The 21,339-nt window shown below is 40.3% G+C and overlaps 1 protein-coding gene across 3 annotated transcripts in view; it reads left to right on the top strand.

Annotated features, from left to right (window-relative positions):
- FANCC (FA complementation group C) overlaps positions 1–21,339 on the top strand; it is a 428,253-nt gene that overhangs the window by 281,227 nt on the left and 125,687 nt on the right. For all 3 annotated transcript variants that reach the window (XM_056524729.1, XM_056524736.1, XM_056524721.1), the window contains 2 exons: positions 2,975–3,030; positions 6,857–7,021. In XM_056524729.1, coding sequence (XP_056380704.1) covers positions 2,975–3,030; positions 6,857–7,021 — 221 coding nt within the window. The remainder of the gene's footprint in view (positions 1–2,974; positions 3,031–6,856; positions 7,022–21,339) is intronic.

The following is a 21,339-nucleotide window of genomic DNA, read 5'->3' as shown; positions in this document are numbered from 1 at the left end:
CCCAGGTCCCTGTAGCTCGGGCGCCAAAAATGATATGGATTTTATCAGTTGCCTAGTAGCTATCTTACTCCCGTCCAAATCATTATAAGAATGTATATATACCAAATTAAATCAAACGGAGCCATGTCAGTTTCAAGTACTTTATTATCAAACGTCCAAGTTTATATCATCATTGCAATTAACATAAGTTCCCACCCCCATTAGGGAGGTGTTCTTAGCCCTGGCATACCATATGCATACCATATAAGATATGCTTCTCCTGAGTATACTGGCCGGCTCCAAAACCTTTGTCCAGGATGAGGAATCTTCTTACACAATGGAGGGGGTGAAAGAGGAGCAGAGAGTAGCATGGGATGGGGCTTTGGCAAAATGGCCATTTTATGCTGCATACATATATACACACACACAATATATATATATATATATATATATATATATATACATACATACACACACACATATATATATACATCCATTACAGTACAACATATAAATAGTTTAAAAATCTGACAGTGCACATATAAGACAGACCAGCCAGCTCGAAGACAGCGGTTTACATATGCACAGGGCTTGATATGACTTTCTTATCACAATTGTAGACATCATTTTTTTAATTTTATTTCAATAGTCCTTTCCAGTGCAGAGATGCAAGCCTTTATGTTAATAAGTAAATTAAGGTCAAGGCTCCCAGCACAGGCAAAGCCTGGGGTAGCCAGACCATTTATTTTTATTTTTTTATTCATCACTGTCAATCAAAGGTGGGATAGATGTAAGCAAGCAATCAATGAGGCAGTGAGTAAGAGGAGATGGGCTGGTTACCCATGGCATCTACCCATGCTAGTGGGCACCCTCTGGCCAATTTGCATGTTAACAAAAAGGCTTCCTGCTGCGCTGTAAGGGACTATGAGGATAAAAAAAGGTATATTTATTTACACACTGTTCCCTATTGACAAGTCCACTTTGATAAAAACTTTTCACATGTCACTAATCTTTTGACAAAGCTGGGAGAAATTTGCTGCAACATGCTTAACTCCATAGATCTGCGCTATATCCATTTCATTGCTAGTCTGTGAAGCCCTTCTCCTGCAATTAGATGGATTGATTGAAGCGGGGAGCGAATCTCCATGTAGCGATCATGGGGGTGTCAGCAGTGAGACCCTGAACGATCAAAACTGTTGGCATGTCTGTTTGACATTTACATTTTATATTTTTTTTTGCTTTCAGGTATACATTTTATATTTTTAAGCGTATATATTTAATGTATGATGACATTTTTTTTCTGCATACAATAGCATAGTCAACTATGCTTTTGTTTATAGCGAAATTAAATGTTATGGAACAAACTGTGAAAAGTAAACACAAACCCCAGTGTCAACCTCGTCTTATAGTGATACCTAGTCCATAGTAATTATCATAGGCCACACAGAAATATATCAGGCCACACGGTATTTGCTTAGAAGAACCAAGTAAATAAAGCTTCGGGAATTTGGAAATGCATAAAATTTAGTTAAAATATATTTATTTTCATTGTGCCCAGAACATCTAAACATCAAGCAAGCTCATGATCTATATGTTTCGCTTTTTTTTTTCACCTGAAAATTTCTTTTCACGGGGGGGGGGGGGGGATGATTCTCAAAAACTACTGTAATTTCTGTTCCAGGGATTATTCACAACTTTTTTTTTCTCCTTACTTTTTCAAAGGTCTTTTGTGCTGTTTTGAAAATTTTTTTCACTTTTTTTTTTCTTCGCCTCAACTTTTTTTTTTTTTGCAGCCATATTGGATTTTTTTTTGCGACAAAATTGTCAACTTTAAGGCCAAAATCGGCAATTTTGGCGCCAAGATTGCCGATTTATACACCAAATTTTACATCCCAGAAAATTCTGGCGGAAACATCTTACGAAATATTCCATGGTTACTAGTACCCAGACAAGCGATAACTGTATAAATAAAACAAGGGTTCGTTCACGCGTATGCAGATTTTATGCTCAGGATTTGATGCACGCCCACTTTTACAAAACTGATGTGAACAGTGTAAACCAAGGCACAAAGCTGTTTGAAAATGTGGTTGATAATTTGGGGGCGTAAAATTATTTGAGAATCTCCTCCAGGGTGTCTCTAAAATCAGAACACATACAAAATATCACTAACTATAACCAACAGAAAGCAGCGCAAAAGATTATGGTTTGGTTTGTGGAAATCTCTTGTGTTGCAACCATTTGTCTTTAATGATCGTATAAATGGTGACATGTACTTAAGTGATGGACTCCTTGAAACAGGATAGTGCCCTTGCCCATTTGTCCACTGAGGTAAGAGACTGGCTGAATGTGGAATACCTTTGCGCAAATCAGGGGCTAACCTTTACTTCTTTTTCTGGGGTGTGCTTAAGAAGAAGGGGTACTCAATGAAAATCACAATTATATATAATCGGAAGGAAGGCATTATGAATGAACTTGCTCAAATTGACAGGGATGTGGAGTTACTGCATCAGGTTCACGTCAATCTTGCAAACTGAATGAAAATTTGCATCACAAACGGTGACAATCACACTAATGATGTTATGAAATAATTGAAATAAAATGTTGTTAAAAAAATGTATTGGATATTTGCATTTTGCCTATATGTCCAGATTATAGGGACACCCTGTATAGTCTTGGTTGTCCAACATTTTGAGTCTGATAAAAACATTGGGGGAAATTTATCAAAAGCTGTCCAGAGGAAAAGTTGCTGAGTTGCCCATAACAACCAATCAGATCACTTCTTTCATTTTGAAAAGGGCCTCTGAAAAATGGAAGAAGGGATCTGATTGGTTGCTATGGGCAACTCAGCTAATTTTCCTCTTGACAGGTTTTGATAAATCTCCCCCATTGACTTTTAATATTTATATAAATATGTGCTTTAATATTTATAAAAAAGCACATAATACGCCTGTTACTGTATATGCACTAATACCATTTTTGTTGTGCTTTTTTACAGATCATTTTATCATTAATTAAGCTGCTTAAAAGAAATCAACAGGATAACAGCACTGCGTATGTTTTGCTTTTAAAAAATCATAACAATTCTAATGCTCAGAACAAATTATACAATTGTTGCAGAATTTTGCCATGTATTTCTCATTTTCATTTTCAGCAGCAGAGTTGCTGTGATCTGCAGCACAAAAACTGTTACTTCTGATTTTACTCTTTAGTTTACAGTTTGATGTGGTTGATTATTTATGGTCCAGAATAATTTGGGGCCATTGAACTTCAGTATTTTTTCATTTCTACCTCTCATTGCTCCGGCATTCATATTTTTTGTTAATTCTCCCGTCTGCAGGTAAACAATACATACAATAAAACAATTTTCAGTGTTAAGCCTTTCTATGCCACCAAAATGGATTTGAAACAAAGCCACCATTGTGGCAAAAGTAATTGGATGACTAATTTATAAGCAGTTTAGCAGTCTTGAAACATAGAAAGTGTCCGCAGTTGAGAACCATTCGGCCCATCTAGTCTGCCCAATATTCGTAATAATATGAATAGTCCCTGGCCCTATATTATATAAAGGATAGCCTTATGCCTATCCCATGCATATTTGGACTCCTCTGTATTTACAGCTACCACAACTATGGGAAGGTTATTCCATGCACCCACTGCTCTCTCAGCAAAGTAATGTTTCCTAATATCACTACATAAAACTTTGTCCCTCTAATATAAAATGATGTCCTCTTGTCGTAGTTTTTCTTCTTTTAAATATCCTCTCCTCCTTTACCATCTTGATTCCTTTTATGTATTTAAATGTTTCGATCATATCCCCTCTGTCTCGTCTTTCTTCCAAGCTATACATGTTGAGATCCTTTAACCTTTACTGGGACTGTAATTCTGCAGTCCATGTACTAGTTTAGTGGCTATTCTATTTAAGTATCTATATCCGTCTGGAGATACGGTCTCTAGTACTGCGTACAATACTCCAAGTGAGGTCTCACCAGTGCTTTGTGTAACCGCAAGAGTACTTCCCTCTTTCTACTGCTAATACCTCTCCCTATAAACTCGAGATGATTTCCCCTTAATTTCTTTCCTCATATACTGAGATTAGGACTGTATCAATTATTCTATATTCTGCCCTCATCAGGGGTATAGAAGCAAGTAATATGTGTGGCCAGCTGTTTGGGCTTTTATAAGTTTACATGTGAGCTTCCACAAGACACTGAGCTGATCACTCTGCACAATGTTACATAGTTACATAGTTAGTATGGTTGAAAAAAGACATACGTCCATCAAGTCCAACCAAGGGACTTGATATATATATATGTTATATACATATATATATGTTATATACATATTTACTATAAAACTATAATTCATTATCACCTTATAACTGCTGAGACCAATGCTTTAGAATGCCATACAGATCATGTGATTTCATCCATGAATTACTGCATTAACAATCATTATTTACAAGCAGGGCCTTGAAATTCTACACTTCCATATACGTCAGATTTATCATTGGTCACATCACACTGTACTAGATTTCCATATTCTGCAGATCGCAGGAACTAATAGCTGAGCTCCCTCACTGATGCACACTGCGTCGGCACAAGAAACTTGTGAGAGGATTCAGAGTACCTTAGAATATATAGAAGGCATAAGAAGAAAAGGCCAGCCACGGACCACTTCGAGAACTGAAAGGACCACAACAGCCAAAGACATATTATGTTAATGCTGGACTATCTCTATATCTGTGGATACTGCTGGTTGAATACTATCTCCTCACAATATCTGATATATCTATGCAAAACAACTGAGTGTACTTATTTATACATTATTGGTAATAATTGAAATAATGATGTGATTGGTAATACCTCTGTTGCGCCTCTGTACCCTTTTCCAGCTCCATAACATCCCTTTCTTGATCAAGTGCCTAAAACTGAACAGCATATTCCAGATGAGGCTGCACCAATGCTTTATAAAGGGGTAGTATTATGTTCCTGTCCCCCAAGTCCATGCCTCTTTTCATACATGACAATATCCTTCTGGCCTTAGTAGCAGGTGCCTGAGAATGCACGCCGTTCTGTAGTCTATGATCTACCATTACACCCAGATCCTTCTCTACCAGTGACTCTCCCAGGTTAACACCCTCCTCCCCAGGACATATGATGCATTCAGTGTTTTTGTACCCAGATGCATAACTTAACATTTGTCCAAATTGAACCCCATTTGCCAAGTGAATCCCCAAACACTCAGTTTGTCCAAGTCAGCTTGTAAATTATGCACAAAAAGTTGCCATGTCATTGTATCAGTCTACAACCAAGACATACCTTTATCTCAAGATGCAACCACTGCTAACACTCAAGAACAGAAAGGTCAGATAAAGTTTGGTTTGAAAACATCTAAAAAGTTACCTAGTTCTGGAACAATATTGTTTGGACCAATGAAACCAAGATTAAATTGTATGATAGGAAGAAGGAAAAGAAAGCATACTATATCATCTGTCAAACATGTTGGAAGAAAGTGTTATAGCAAGGGCATGTATAGCTGCCAGTGGTACTAGGTTACTGGTGTTTGTTAGTTGTATCACTACGAATAGATGAGCAGGGTAAATTCTGAAGTATATAGAGCTATACTTTCTGCTCAGATCAAGTCAAATGCTGCAAAAGTGATAGCAAGATGCTTCATAGTGTAAATATGACATACTACAAATGGAACCCAAAAATTCTTAAACCTTTAATAATGTTTTTCTCTCTTTGCTTTTATAAACCATAACTTTTTTGTTTTTTCATCTACAGACAGTATAATATTTCTGAGGTGAAAATAAAAAAAAAATGATAATTGCAATTTAGCAAATTTGGTGGGTTTCTTTTTTTTATGCCGTTCACCATGGGGTCAAACTGACATTTTATTTTTCAGGTCAGTACAGTTACAATAATACCCAATTTTTATTGTTTTTTTTTTTTTTTTTATAATTTACTAGTTAAAAAAACAATTAATGCTGTAATTTTTATTGGTACTAATTTGGTGCAGATTAGATTATTTTATAACTTTGTAGTCCATTTTTCTCTGGGATATGATGTGACAAAAAAACAACACAATTCCGCACTCATTGAAAGAATAAAGACCCAAATGCAAGCAGCAACTAAGTGTGGCAGTAAAGGCCTGACAAATCACCTTTATTCAAAAGAATAAAGCTCAGTATTTGATCATGTCCTTGGGCTCCAAAGCTCAGACAGTCATTGACTGCAAAATATTGAGAGGCTGTCTAAATGGCTGTATTTCCTAACAGACTATTGAAATATTGTTGTAAACACCCTTGAAATGAATACCACTGAATACCTTCCAAGGTCTTGAGAAGTTGATGCACCATTGAGCTAAAGCTGTGTTGGTGGCAAAAGGGGAACCACCTACACAATATTAGGTTTTAAAGGAGTACACCGCCCTAGACATCTCCTGATCACAGGGGTCCCGCTGCTGGGGACCCCCACAATCTCTCCTGCAGCCCAAGTGCCCCCCTCTCCCCCGAGTAATCACTGCACGGAGTTAAGTTTGCTCCGTGCGTGATGACTCACGATAAAGGGGCCAGAGTATCGTGACATCACAGCTCTGCCCCCTGGTGCCACCTGTATCGGGAGTCATCATACATGGAGCAAACTTAGCTCCGTGCAGTGATGACTCGGGAGGGCTGCAGAAAAGGTTGTGCGGGATCCCCGTGATCAGACATTTTATCACCTCTCCTTTGGAAAGGGGATAAGATGTCTAGGGCGGAGTATCCCTTTAATGTTATAGCTGATCTATATTTGCACAATTCACATACTAATTTTTAAATTATATTATCATAAATCTTCCTTTTTCAGTTTTTTTTTTTTTTGTGTTTTTTTCATAGGCTATTGGCTGAGCAAGTACGCTCAATATCCATGATATGTATTCCTGTACTTACCATGGCTGAAGTATTCCCATTGCTGGAAGCATTACTACTCTACAATGGACCTGAGCCATATGAAGTTCTTGACAGTCATTTCTTATATGCTGTAAATGAGGCTGTTCAACAGTAAGTAGGCAAATGCTGCCTCTTTTAAAGCCGTTATATGCTTTATATATATTTTTATTTGTTCTTCTAGTAGTTGAATATTTAGCTGACAAAGTGCATATTTTTAATAAGTGTTCAATTTATAGTGGTCAAAACTTCTCTTCTGATTAATATCATAGAATACCTTTATAGTGAAAAGTCCTCTATATTTTGATACAGAGCTCCAGATCTCCTGCATAGCCATAGACTTAAAGGGATCTTGCCACTATTAACACATATTCCCTGTTCTGTGGATGATCACATTGGGGAAGCCTAACTTCTGGGATACTTCACAATCTCAAGTATGGAACTCAGAAAGCTACCCTCTGAATAAAGTCGACTATGTGCACCGCCACTCCATTTTTTGTCTGAAAGAGTGCCAAAAATAACCAAGCACTGTACTGCTATCTTTGACACTCCCACAGACAGTAAATAGAGTGGCAGTGCGCATACTTAACTCTGCTGATCCATTCAGATGGGAGCTTTGAGTCCTGTTCTCTAGATTTTGGGGTTTCCAGCAGTTACACCCCTTGCCATCATACACTCACCCCCCCCCCCCCCCCATCCTGTAGGTAGTGGGATAAGTATTCATGAAAGCTCAGCCCTTTAATGGTGTTCTACCAGTTATAACTTAGTTTTTTATTTTATTTAGGCAACTCTTTCCTGAAGAATATGAGGGCTTTTCTATATAATGTTTATAAAAAAATAATAATTCCCCTTCTTCGTCACCATGGTCCTGGACCCTCTGAACTTAGTGTCATTGTATGTAAATATTGCTAGAGTTTCTTACACTGTTCTTGAAATAAGATCAATGGCTGTAAGTGGAGCAAAGCATTGGTGTTCTCTGGGGCCAACCTGTTGAGGTGCAAAATAAATAGATAACACAAATGTTATTTTTTCTTAAAATGTTCTCTCTTCCTCCTTCAATCGCTCCTTAATGCTCCTTTGGCTCCATGACACTGAATCTATATTACCTCAGCTGACCACGTGCTTAAAAACAAACAGCCAAAGCTGCTATATACTTTATTCTTTGTGTATATACCTTATAAATCTGAAGTTGAAGTACTGAATAGAAAGTTAAGTTCAACTTCATCTAAAAAAGAAATGTATGATCATTGACAAGCTGTTTTGTGTGTGATATTATTGCCATCTAGTGGCAGAGGTAGGAGCTGCAGCTTGTAATAGGTAATTTTAAAATGTCTTTTTAATGTGTATTGTTTTAAAAAGCTGTTGAAAGCATGGCATTTTCAATTGTTACTGACATATACATTTGTTTACTGACAAAACTCAAACACATACTGTAAGCTCTCAATCTCCAAATAGCTGCTAATTCCAGAGGAGGTATGCCATAAATGTTCAGATGTGAATTCCCCTTAAGGCTAAGGCCAGCTGGGAAGAAAAGATGCAGCAGTGGTACAGCCAGAAACTATAGCAACAGGTTGTGCAGTGAAGTTTTTGAATTAGTTGTTAATGGTGGTGCAGTTTTGAGGGTCTGTTTATTTTTACAGGTGTGTGGCGCACAACTTTTGTCACGTAAGCATGTAGCCATTGACATTCAGTTTGAGAATTATAGTAAACAATATGTGGCAATTTTTTTGTAATTTGAGTTTTTGTTTTATGAGGGTTCATGTGTAAAAGTGAAACAGTGTATATATTTCTTTAATTTATAGTTTAATACATTTTTTTTAATTAGCATAATTTGCACAATAAAGTATTAGACAGGGTCCCCAAATCTGTTTCAGCTGTTTATTATATACATTTTTGAGTAAACAGGTGCTTATCGCAATGGTGTGTGTTTCAAAATACTGTATTTTTTATATTCAGTAGTGCCCCAGCAATCAGGTGATCACCTTCTTTAATATAGGCAGCTCTATACATTGAAATGTATGTAGATTACGTAGACTACAGAGGAAGGACAGAAATGGTAAAAACCAAAGCTGGTTTCTTCCCATGGTCCCTTTCTGGTTTAACTAGATTTGCAGGAGCTTTAAGGGTACGTTCACACATACGCAGGATTTTCTGCTGCAGATTTCATTGTAAACTAAATGACTGAGCACAGCTTCTAATCTGCAGTTACAAATCCTTTGCATCAAATCTGCGCAGGATGCTGTACGTGTGAACGTACCCTAAAGAGGTATTCCAGAATTTTTTTTATTTAACTGTGCTGCAGGGACCAGAATAAGAAAAACATGATACTGCATGACCTGTATATGAATCCACACTGTATATGAATCTACACTGTATGCAGGAGACACACTAAATGCATCAAGGTAGTGCCCTACTATGATATAGCAGTACAGTATTTCTGAGGAAACAACGTGTCACTTTATTTATTTTTTAAAACATATTTTTATTGCTGTTCAATTAATGGAACAACAGACATATAAACAGTTTTCTTAGCCTGTCCCAACCTCGGAGGTTTATTCTGCCAGTAGAAGGATCTCAGAGCCCGGTTAGGGTTAACAAAAAAAACCCTGGGAGGGATGATAGGGGATAAGTGAAACAGGTAGAGAAACTTGGGGAGATAGATAATTTTGAAAATATTAACCCTACCAGCCAAGGACAAGGGCAAGGAGTCCCACGCCTGTAAACGAGCAAGTGTATTGTTGAGGAGGGGATCCAAATTAAGGGTAAGAAACTCAGAGTTATTAGAGGACACCTCCGCTCCCAAATATCGAAAGCGGGACACCGCCTGTAACCCATTGGGAAGTATAGAGGACAGAACCCCAGTACGGGACAAGGACATTAGAGATGATTTAGCCCAATTAACCCGCAGACCTTAGACTTCCCCAAATCTCTCCAACAGGCAGAATAGAGTGCCCAGTGAGTTCCCAGTATCAGCTTAGTACACTAAGGTGTCATCTGCATATAGAGATATCTTCTCAGTCAGGGAACCCCTAGGGACCCCCCTAATTGCGGCAGAAGAGCGAACAGCCGCCGCCAGGGGCTCTATAGCTAAAACAAACAAAAAAGGTGACAGGGGACACCCCTGCCTAGTGCCCCTACCCAATTGGAACGACCCGGAGATCTCCAAATTAGTGTGTACCCGCGCCCTGGGGGAGTTATACAGCAGTCAAACCCATTTCCGAAAAACAGGTCCGAAGCGGAGGATGCGCATCAGGCGCCAAATATAGTGCCACTCAACTGAATCAAAAGCCTTATAGATATCAAGGCTAACCACCTCACCAGGGGATACACTCTCTGAAGTCGTTTAACATTTACATCAGTCGCCCTCCCCGGCATTAACCCAGTCTGGTCAGGGTGAACTATAGAGGAAATTACCCCCCAGAGTCTGTTCGCAAGGACTTTTGCTAACATTTTTATATCCACATTGAGGAGTGAAATAGGAGTCCGGCAGGGTCGGATCCTTCCCCGGCTTAGGCAGCACCACAATCATAGAATCAGGTAGGGCCCCAGACTCAAAGGCCACCATATACAAATTTAGGAGAATGGGGATCAGTTTCTCCCCATTCAGCCTGTACCAATCCCCCACCAAGCCATTTAGTCCCGGAGTCTTCCCAGAGGGTAAGTCTTTAATAACCCTGTAGACCTCTTCAGCTGTGAGTGGGTCCTCCAGTCCAGAGGACTGGAGCGAGGTCTGCGGGACAAGGGGGAGCCCCTTCAAAAAGGACAGTATAATCTCAGGGGTCACCTCAGAGGAGGAGGAATACAAGGAGCTATAAAAGGAAAGGAATACCTCATTAATGACTGTCGGGTCAGAGCCTAGAGAGCTGTGCCGAGTTTGTACACATGGTATAGAAGCCACAGGGCGGCTTTCCCTAGACAGGTAGGCCAGAGGTTTACCATTTTTATCTCCAAATTCAAATATAGCAGCCACTAGTTTCAAGTGAACCCGATCATTCTGGACAATTAAAAGTGATCTTTGAGCCCTAGCCCACTCCCTCTCAGCCTCTGGATTAGGGTCCCTTACCACCGCAGCCTCAAGAACCACTATTTCTGACTGCAGCGCCCGCTCTCGGGCCCCCAATAGTGCCCTCCTGCCTGCAACCCCCACCATAAACGCACCCCTAACCGTGGCTTTATAAGCATCCCACTGGATGAGGACATCCGGATGGGAGGCATTTTGGGCCCAGTATTCAGAGTGAGTCTCTAAGGCAGAAGATATTTCTTCCATCTGAAGCCACCCAGGATGCATCCTCCACAAACGTGAGGAAGGCTTAGGGCCTAGGGACAGAGTAACAAGCAAGGCTGAATGATCTGAGAACCCTCTACTAGTATAGCACACCTCACTCACCACTGGCAGAAGATCAGCTGAAGCGAAAGTGAGGTAAATTCGAGAGAAGGTTCTATGCACCGAGGATTAGTAAGAGAAAACTGAGTCATCCGGGTACTTCCACCTCTAAAGTTCAGTAAGGCCCAGCCCCAGACGCCAAGAAGTTAATTCAGAGAATCCGGGGTCCACAGCACTGGTGCGATCAAGTCGGTGGTCAGGCACAGCATCTAAGTCTCCTACGAAAATAACAGGGTCAGCAGGGAAGGAAGTCAGCTTATCTACAATCGATTCCAAAAGGGTCACCTGAAAGGGACGAGGCGCGTACAGAGAGACCAGGTTAAAGCAAAAGGAGGCCAACGCACAATGAAGTATCACATACCTACCAAAATGGGCACAGGAAACTTGGAAAATTATCAGGGGGAGGGACTTAGAGACAAGGACAGAAACCCCTCTAGCCAGAGACGAGTAAGAAGAGTGATAACCCTTCGCAACCCATGCCCTCTTTAGGGCTAGGACCTTTTGTCCCGTGAGGTGAGTTTCTTGCAAACAGATAATATGCGGGGAGTGACTCTTAACAAAATCCAGGCATAGCACTCTCTTAAACTTGGAATTTAGGCCACGGACATTCCAACTTAATACCTTAAGGGACCCCATCATGAAACCAAGAAGAAAAGTAAACAGGGCCTACCCCATAACGCCTATACCCCATAAGTACAGGAGCTCCCATGCACACCACAGACAAACCAACAAGACGGACAGACAACAAAGACAAAACACCACCAAACAGCAAAAACAGAAAGGAACAGTAAAACATCCCCAAAACAATCCCTGTCTCACACTAATTAACTAAACCAGTGCAGACCTGTACCTCAAACTAAAAATCCGTAGTACCACCGCCTCCCGCCCCCCCAGGGAACTGAAAGTCTATATCCCCTAACCCGGGAATCTCTAGGGTGCTCGAACCTCGGACAACTAATACTCACAGCCTATCTACTAGCTAACTAAAAGAGCTGGCAGTCCATCAGGAGAATCAGTCCGGCGGCCGAGCCACTCTAGGGGCGGCTTCCGCCCACTGCATCACTTCTGCAGGTGAGGTGAAGAATTTGGTAGTGTGTCCATCCACTACCCTCAGCAGAGCCGGGTACAACATGGCATAGCGATACCCCTTGGAGCGGAGTTTGGCTCTAACTTCCGTAAATTGAGTGCGTTGTTTTCTTAATTCCACAGAAAAGTCCGGATAAAAGGAGACTCTGCTGTCGCCAAAAAGAGCACCTCTCCCTTGACTCTCACCGCTCTCAGGATAGCGTCCCTGTCTTTAAAATGCAGTATCCATGCGAGAAATGGCCGAGGGGGAATAGGGCTTAGAGTATCCTCAACCGTAGAGACTCTGTTCTCCACCTCCGTGGTGCGCTCTCTTAACTTTTGATTCTCATGGCGAAGAATAAAGAATTCCTGCCGCAGCTCAGTGATCATAGAAGTATGAGAGGAGGTAATGGTGGACAGAACTTCAGTAAAGCAGAGGTCCATGAGAGTCTCATCACAATGCATCCGCTCATGAGAAGGACGAAGTGACGGGTCTGAGGGCCCCTCTGCCCCGAACCCAGCCCGAAGAGACGAGGTGCTGCCCGACGGCTCCCCAGATCTGGAAAATTGACTTTGAGACTTAGCTGCGTTAGCCGGCACTTTAGTAGACAGCGGAGTTTCCTGTAGGGAATAGCCACTAGCCTCAGTGACCTCCATCCGAAGAAGCATCATCGTCCATACCAGGAAGAAATACTCTGACTCCTGTCTCGTTGCGCTTGGATTTACCCGTGGATCCTCCCATGGTGGGGTGCAGACTCACGAGAGGGGTATGAGCAAAGTAGGGCACCAGAAGGGAGAAGCACACCACTCCCAGTAAGATAGCAAATAGGCCCACCACAAGGAAGGTAGCAGCTGGACGTAGACCCCCAAGGGTATCAGAGTACTCGCATAACAGCAACTCAGTCCAGCACAGAGGGAGTTAAATGAGCAGCAGCACAGCCCCAGAGCCAATCTTCAGCCCACCACAAGCTACAGCCAGCCCAGAGGAGCCAGACAGGGGAGGCAGATAGACACACAAGTCTGGGCCAGAGAGAGAGCAGGAGAAGACAGGAGTTCACAGTCACAAACTGCCCCCCAAGCAGCCAGTAGCCAGCACAGTCCAGCAAAGGAGGGGTTAAATATGCACAGGAGCAGTCCCAGCCACAGTGCTCCCCCACTCATGCAGCACAGGATACAGTCCAGCACAGGAAGGGTTAAAGGGCCTAGCAGCAGAGTTAGGGATCCCACTGCGGACACCACAATGCCCAGCAATCCTTGAGGAGAGAGGACAAGCACAGTTCCAGGGCAGACAGGAGTGTCCCAGGCAGCCAGAGGCCCTCTGGTCAATGGTACCGTGGGTCAGGGGAGATTAAACAAGGTAAATTGGCAGGGAAAGCGGGAGCTCGGCAGCACACGTCCGCTCAGCTCCCCATGCAGCCCACGCCCCCTGTGTCACTTTATTTAAAGGTGGAAACTTCTATTAGTGGCATTAAATGTGTCCCAAAACATCTTATGGCCTGCAAAACAAATTACGGTGTTTACATTATTTTATGTTTCAACATAATGAAAACTATCTGCACATTATTCATTATTTTCAGGAAGCATGCCCACTCTTTAAGAACTGTTGAAGACTCTCTGAGGCTAGTACAGCACATGAGAGAATCGCATAATGGTTACCCTGGTGTGTTGAGGTGTGCGGCAGTGGAACACATTGATTTTAAATGCTGATAGACATAAATTATTATTGCAAGGAAAAGTTAGGTGGATACTGTATAGTATATAAAAATAATAACCACACTTCAAGGACACCACCATTAAAAATGGTGCATAATGTTAATGAAAAAGACCGTGCTTCAATTTCATGGGATGTTTATTAAAACACATATATAAACATAAATAATAAAAAAAAAAAACATTTAAATATGCACTAGGGATACAAAATCTACCACTGGGCCCTAGTGGTAGGATAAATGTAAGTAATACACTGCTGCCAGATATTAAAGTGCTGTTACTAGACTAGATCTGTTAATTCGGCAATTGATCGTCCGGCACTTCAGGTAAGCTGTTTTTAAAATTGTTAGTTAATAGTCTGACCCTTCTGGTTAGATGTAAATAGAATTAGTATTGTGCAGTCTCAAAATTAGCTATAGATATCCACCCATACAGTTCTTATGTCTCTCCTTTAGCCTAAACTAGTACATGGATTGCAGGCTAAAACTTACCAGGAAAGGTTAAAGGGCCTTAAAATGTCTAGCTTGGAAGAAAGAAGACACAGAGGGGATATGATAGAGACTTTTAAATACATAAAGGGAATCAACACGGTATAGGAGGAGAGCATATTTAAAATAAAAACTACCACAAGAGGACATAGTTTTAAATTAGAGGGGCAAAGGTTTAAAAGTAATATCAGGAAGTTTTACTTTACTAAGAGAGTACTGGATGCATGGAATAGCCTTCCTTCAGAAGTGGTCACTGCAAATACAGTGAAGGAGTTTAAACATGAATGGGAAAAGCATAAGGCTATCCTTCATATAAGATAGGGATAGGTATAAGGCTATCCTTCATATAAGATAGGGTAAGGGACTATTGATAGGATTCAGATTATTGGGCAGACTAGATGGACTAAATGGTTCTTATCTGCCGACACGTTCTATGTTTCTATGAAAGGACCTCTAAAAACTAAAAGAAGCAATCTGGTTACTCTGGGCAACTTTTTCCACTGCACAGATTTTCTGTCTTCCCAATAAAGTTTTTTCTCTGTATATACTGTTTCTGCCTTATCTAGGCCCCATGCCATCTGTCGTTAAATTGTCACAGTCAACTTAAATAACTAATGTTTCATAGCCTATGTGATTCCTATCTTACGACTGGTGAAATAAGTATTAAACGAGATATCTCATGCCAGAAAAGCGTATCCCATGTCAACAGGATAGGGGATAAGTTTTAAATCGATGGGCATCCAACCACTGGGACCCCCACGATCTACTGTATGGGGCCCCAGCTCTCCCCTGGAGCTACGTTTCACAACCCCCTCCCATAGATGTGTATATGGAGGGCGTGACGTGCCGCTCCAGGTGAAAGACGTGGCCCCATAAAGCAGATTGCGGGGGTCTCAGCAGTTGAACCCCCCTGTACTCTAAAACTTATCTCTCTATCCTGCAGATAGGAGATACATTTTCTGACAGAAGATTACTCCTTTTAAACACATCTCCATTTTTTTCACTTAACAAAAATTTTAAATGTGAAATAACACAGGGGAAAAAGTATTGCATACATAAGGTGCAAAAAGGCAAGACAACAGCAAAAATGTATCAGTAATTAAAAAGCAATAGAGCCTATTGTCATTGCAAATTAAAATCAGCTGTTTCAGTCCCAACTGATGTCCTACAAAAAGGTCTCATTGCCAAGGTGTCACACAAGACATATCATGATGGGTAAAAGTAAAGAGCTGTCTCAAGACCTTCGCAACCTAATTGTTGCCAAACATAATGGTGGTGTTGGTTACTGGCACATTTCTAAGCTTCTGAATGTTCCAGTGAGCACTGTTGAGGCCATTATACAGAAGTGGAAAAACAATCATTTCACTATAAATTTTCCTCGACCAGGTACTCCTGGCAACTCCTCACAACATTTCTGACCGAGGGGTAAAAGAATAATCAGAAGAGTTGTCCAAGAGCCAAGGACCACTTGTGAAAAGTTTCAAAAAGACCTGGAATTAGCAGGTACTGTTGTCTCAAAGAAAAATTAAGTAATGTACTTCGCTGCCATGGCGAGTATGTTAAAGCTTGTTTAAACTTTGCTGTACTACATTTGGAAAAGTCAATGAAATACTGAGAGAGTTTAGTGTAGTCAGATGAGAGCTAAATTTTTTAATGTCATAATACATGCCATGTTTGGAGGAGAAATGGCACTGCACACTACCAACAGTGAAGTTTAGAGATGGAAACATCATGGTGTGGGGCTGCTTTTCAGCAAATGGTACTGGAAACTTTACATAATTGAAGGAAGGATAAATGGGCCCAGTTAATGAGGCATTCTTTACAAAAATCTGCTGCCATTTACCAGGATGACGAAGGTAAGACAATGGTGGACATTTCAGCAAGGCAATGATCCCAAACACACAGCCAAGGAAATTCTGAAATGGTTTCAAAGAAAGCAAATAAAGCTGCTAGTATGGCCCAGTCAGTCACCTGACTTAAGTTCCATTGAAAATCTATAGCCCAAGGAACCTTCAAGATTTGAAGACTGTTTGTGTGGAAGAATGAGACAAAATTACACAAGAGCAATGCATGCAACTAATTTATTCATAGAGGAGGTGTCTTGACGCTGTCATTACCAAAAAAGGCTTTTATACAAAGTATTTACATTATTACACACAACTTAATTTCTGAGCTTATTTGTTTGGTTTCTTTGTATGGATTATGTGGGTTGTTCCCAATACCTGGTGAAAATGTTATGTTAATATCCCCTTTGGAAATGTATTAATGAGAAAAATGGTTATGTGTTCAAGTGATTTCCCCCTCTGTATCTGTATAACACTTACCATAATTTACCTATAATGACCTAATAACCCAGTAAAAAAAAGCCTGAATTCTTGGTCACTATGCATTTTATTATTATGCAACCTTCTTTTCACTGCCTGTTGCTAGGGGAAATATGTCTCTATTTTAGACACAGCAGGACTGAACAGAGGAAGAGGGTGCTGGGCTTAGCATGTGCTATGTGCAGGAAAGTTAGAAAATGCCTGTGCTGTGTATCATCTCTCATCATCCATAAAGCTCAGGGCAACTGACCCATGTGTACATACCAGTGTACCCATTCCATTATAATTTCCCCTTTTCTCTATGTCCGCTCAAACTGAAATTTGTGAGGGGGGAAAAAGAGAAAGAAAAATAACACTGTAACCTCGTTGCATCAGTGTGCAATACTAATTGCAGAGGTGTGGACATTTTTCAGAAAGTTACTTGTCCAAGGGACTGAAACAGGAGCACAATCTACTTGTGATACAATATACAATCCTTAATGACAATCCACTTATCAGGGCCATTTTTTGTTTTTGCACTATCGTCTCATTGTTCCTCCTCGCCCTATAATAGTCATAACACTTTTACAGACCCATTTGAGGGCTTGTTTTTTGCTGGACCAATTGTACTTTGTAATGACACCTTTTGTTTTTCAATAACATAAAAAATATGATGAAAAAGAAACATGAGAAAAATATAGTGTGGTGAAATGAAAAAAAAAAAGATAATTTTGCAACTTATTAGAATTTTAGATATTTTTTTAATTGCCATTTTCTGACCCTGTAACTTTTTTGAAGGAAATTTATAAAGCTCCGTAGTACATTTATTTTTTTTGCGTAAAAAAAGTTGCACGTACTTGCGCACATTCGACTTTTCTGTACATGCTACGACTTTTTGATTTTTGCTTATTCCAAAACACATTTCAGAAATCTGCTCACGTAGTAATTTATATATTTGGGTGCAAATTAGAAAAATGTGTGCAGCTCACAACCAGGTATTCGAGGTTATTGTGGTTAAAGGATTGATCCCCACCAATCCAAATGGGTAAAAACTAAAACAAAGATTAACCACACCTCAAGAATACTACCCTAGGGTACACAGTGAATAATTGTTTGAGACATAAAGTTTGGAAAAAAAAGTGCAGATTTTATTAAAACAATAAAAACCTAAATGGTTAAAAATATCAGAGCAATGTCAATGTTATCTTAAACTGTCATTGGGCCCTAATGACAGATTTAGAAAATATGAATATATGTATAGCAACCACCTAATATAGAATAATCTATAGATTTAAAAAACAAATGCAATTTTTCAACGGTATATAATGATCCGGAGTCGACTATTAGTCCGGCACCTATGATGAATAAAAAAGGGCTGATAGTCCGGCACTTATAATGGAAAAGGCAAAGTCACTTGATGGACTGATGTATAGGTGTATAAAAAGCTGCCCACAGTTGTTAGACAAATGCAAAGTTCAACCTCACCCTGGCTGCTGGTCCCGTACTGCGACGGGCCGATAGTTGAAATTCTTGTGTTGGCTGCAGCAATCGTGGCGTGAGAGCCTGGATGGATATGGGCTCCGGCAGGAGACTCTCTCGGGAACGGTCCGTGGTATTGGCAAATACCTGGATGTGTATCGGACCTTCGCTGGAGAGATCGTGGCTGGGTTCTAGTAGTGCAGGCAGCAGGTTGGTAATGCGCTCAGTGGGAGAGGATGTTTGATGAATGCAGCAAGTGGTGCACAAAGTTCTGGGCCGGCTTCAGTCTAGGTGGTGCGTGCAAATTGTGCTCTGTTCAGATTAGATATCAGCCTAGACGCGTTTCAGGGTGCTAAAAACGACCCCTTCCTCAGTAGGCGAAATTGCCTACTGAGGAAAGGGTCGTTTTTAGCACCCTGAAACGCGTCTAGGCTGCGTTTCAGGGTGCGTTTCAAGGTGCTAAAAATGACCCCTTCCTCAGTAGGCGCAATTGCCTACTGAGGAAGGGGTCGTTTTTAGCACCCTGAAACGCGTCTAGGCTGATATCTAATCTGAACAGAGCACAATTTGCACGCACCACCTAGACTGAAGCCGGCCCAGAACTTTGTGCACCACTTGCTGCATTCATCAAACATCCTCTCCCACTGAGCGCATTACCAACCTGCTGCCTGCACTACTAGAACCCAGCCACGATCTCTCCAGTGAAGGTCCGATACACATCCAGGTATTTGCCGATACCACGGACCGTTCCAGAGAGAGTCTCCTGCCTGAGCCCATATCCATCCAGGCTCTCACGCCACGATTGCTGCAGCCAACACAAGAATTTCAACTATCGGCCCGTCGCAGTACGGGACCAGCAGCCAGGGTGAGGTTGAACTTTGCATTTGTCTAACAACTGTGGGCAGCTTTTTATACACCTATACATCAGTCCATCAAGTGACTTTGCCTTTTCCATTATAAATGCCGGACTATCAGCCCTTTTTTATTCATCATAGGTGCCGGACTAATAGTCGACTCCGGATCATTATATACCGTTGAAAAATTGCATTTGTTTTTTAAATCTATAGATTATTCTATATTAGGTGGTTGCTATTCATATATTCATATTTTCTAAATCTGTCATTAGGGCCCAATGACAGTTTAAGATAACATTGACATTGCTCTGATATTTTTAACCATTTAGGTTTTTATTGTTTTAATAAAATCTGCACTTTTTTTCAAAACTTTGTCTCAAACAATTATTCACTGTGTACCCTAGGGTAGTATTCTTGAGGTGTGGTTAATCTTTGTTTTAATTTATATATTTTTTTTTGTGCTTTGCAGTGGTCATCTATTTATCAAATGCGATAGTCGCTATTTATGAAGAAAAAAAGTTGCATCTCCATTTAAAAGTGGCATATGTATTCCAGGTCCAACCTGGCTTACAGAAAGTGCATACGTCTGCAGAAAAGGACATTAACACCCACATTAACAACTGTTCTTGTTCGGCATCATGAAACAAAGCTACTACATTAATGTTAATTATAGAAAACATTTATTATATAACTAATAACTAATAATTTTAAGGTTGAAAATACACACTGCACACCTTGTTAATTTTAGGACACGTACATGCTGGTGTACCCACTACATTTTTAAATTAATGTTGTGTTAAAATAGAATAAGTCACAAAATAATTGTGTAAGAATTTTTACAGACTATTTAAATAACCCATATGTGGCACTAAAATGTTTCCTTAAAAAAAGAAACATTCATAGTAATACAGCTTTATGCACATTTTGAAATGGGCTTAACTATTGTTTATGTGCCTGTTGGTGCTGCACTGTCTTCCTTCCTGACGCAAACTCCACCCTCAGCGCAGTGAAGCAAGACTCCGCCCACCAACGTCACAAAATGCGGGCTCAAAATTAAACAAAAAAGCCTCCAGAGTACAAATATTCATGGTGCAGCATAGTATGTTTTTAATATTTTTTTTTATTTCTGAGGAGGGTGGATGGGTTGTTGCGGGATAGTTGGAGTGCAGCTCCAGGCAGGCCAGTCAGGGTGTTCCCCCTCCCCGTCACTCTCTAGAAACGCTACTGGTAATAAAGGGTAGATAAAGAACTTCAGCTATTAATGTAAGGGAACACTTTTCTGCTTTAAAAAATGCTTTTGTAAGCGGGTTTCCCGGGTTTTGCTTACGTGCAATTTATTTATCAAGGTCGTGCGACTATATAATAAATAGGTCGCATTTAAAGAGTACCTCTCATCAAAAAAACTTTTGATATATTATAGATTAATGTATGCAGAATAACTTTACAATTGCATGTTATTAAAAAATATGCTTCTTTCTATTAAATTTTCCACTTTGAAGAAATGACCACTAGGGGTCTCCCTACCAGTCCTGGCAGCAAGCATTTCAGACTCATGCTGGAGTCCTAAACACTACGAGCTGCCAGTCTGCTTTGTTCACAAAGGAGAACACTCAGAGCTGCCAGCCTGCTTTGTTCACAGCCTGTTTGGCTGTGAACAAAGCAGGCTGGCAGCTCTGAGTGTTTAGGACTCCAGCATGAGTCAGAAATGCTTACTGACAGGACTGATCGGGAAAAATACAATAGAAAGAAGCATATATTTCATTAACATGCTATTGGAAAGTTATTCAACATTCATTAATCTAAAATATATCAAAAGTTTATTTGATGAGAGGTACCCTTTAAGCAAAAGTAAGTTAAAAAAAATTGTCATATAAAAGCCATATGTTTGAAAATAATGATAAATCTCCTTCTTTATTTTTTCTTGATAATGATGATGACTAATTTTTTGCGCCGTAATCGGTTTGTATCGGTAGCATTTTGGTATTGATCTGACTTTTTAAAAGCTTTTTAATTTATTTTTTCTAGGATATGATGTTATAAAAAAATGCAATTCTGGGGTATGGTATTTTTTTACATTTACGTCATTTACCTTATGAGATATATAATGTCATATTTTAATCAGACAATTATGCATGTGGCGATACCAATA

This window comes from Hyla sarda, chromosome 1 (assembly GCF_029499605.1).
Source record: "Hyla sarda isolate aHylSar1 chromosome 1, aHylSar1.hap1, whole genome shotgun sequence".
Lineage (NCBI taxonomy): Eukaryota > Metazoa > Chordata > Amphibia > Anura > Hylidae > Hyla > Hyla sarda.
The sequence above is the reverse complement of the archived record's forward strand: the minus strand, read 5'-3'. Positions and strand labels throughout refer to the sequence as shown.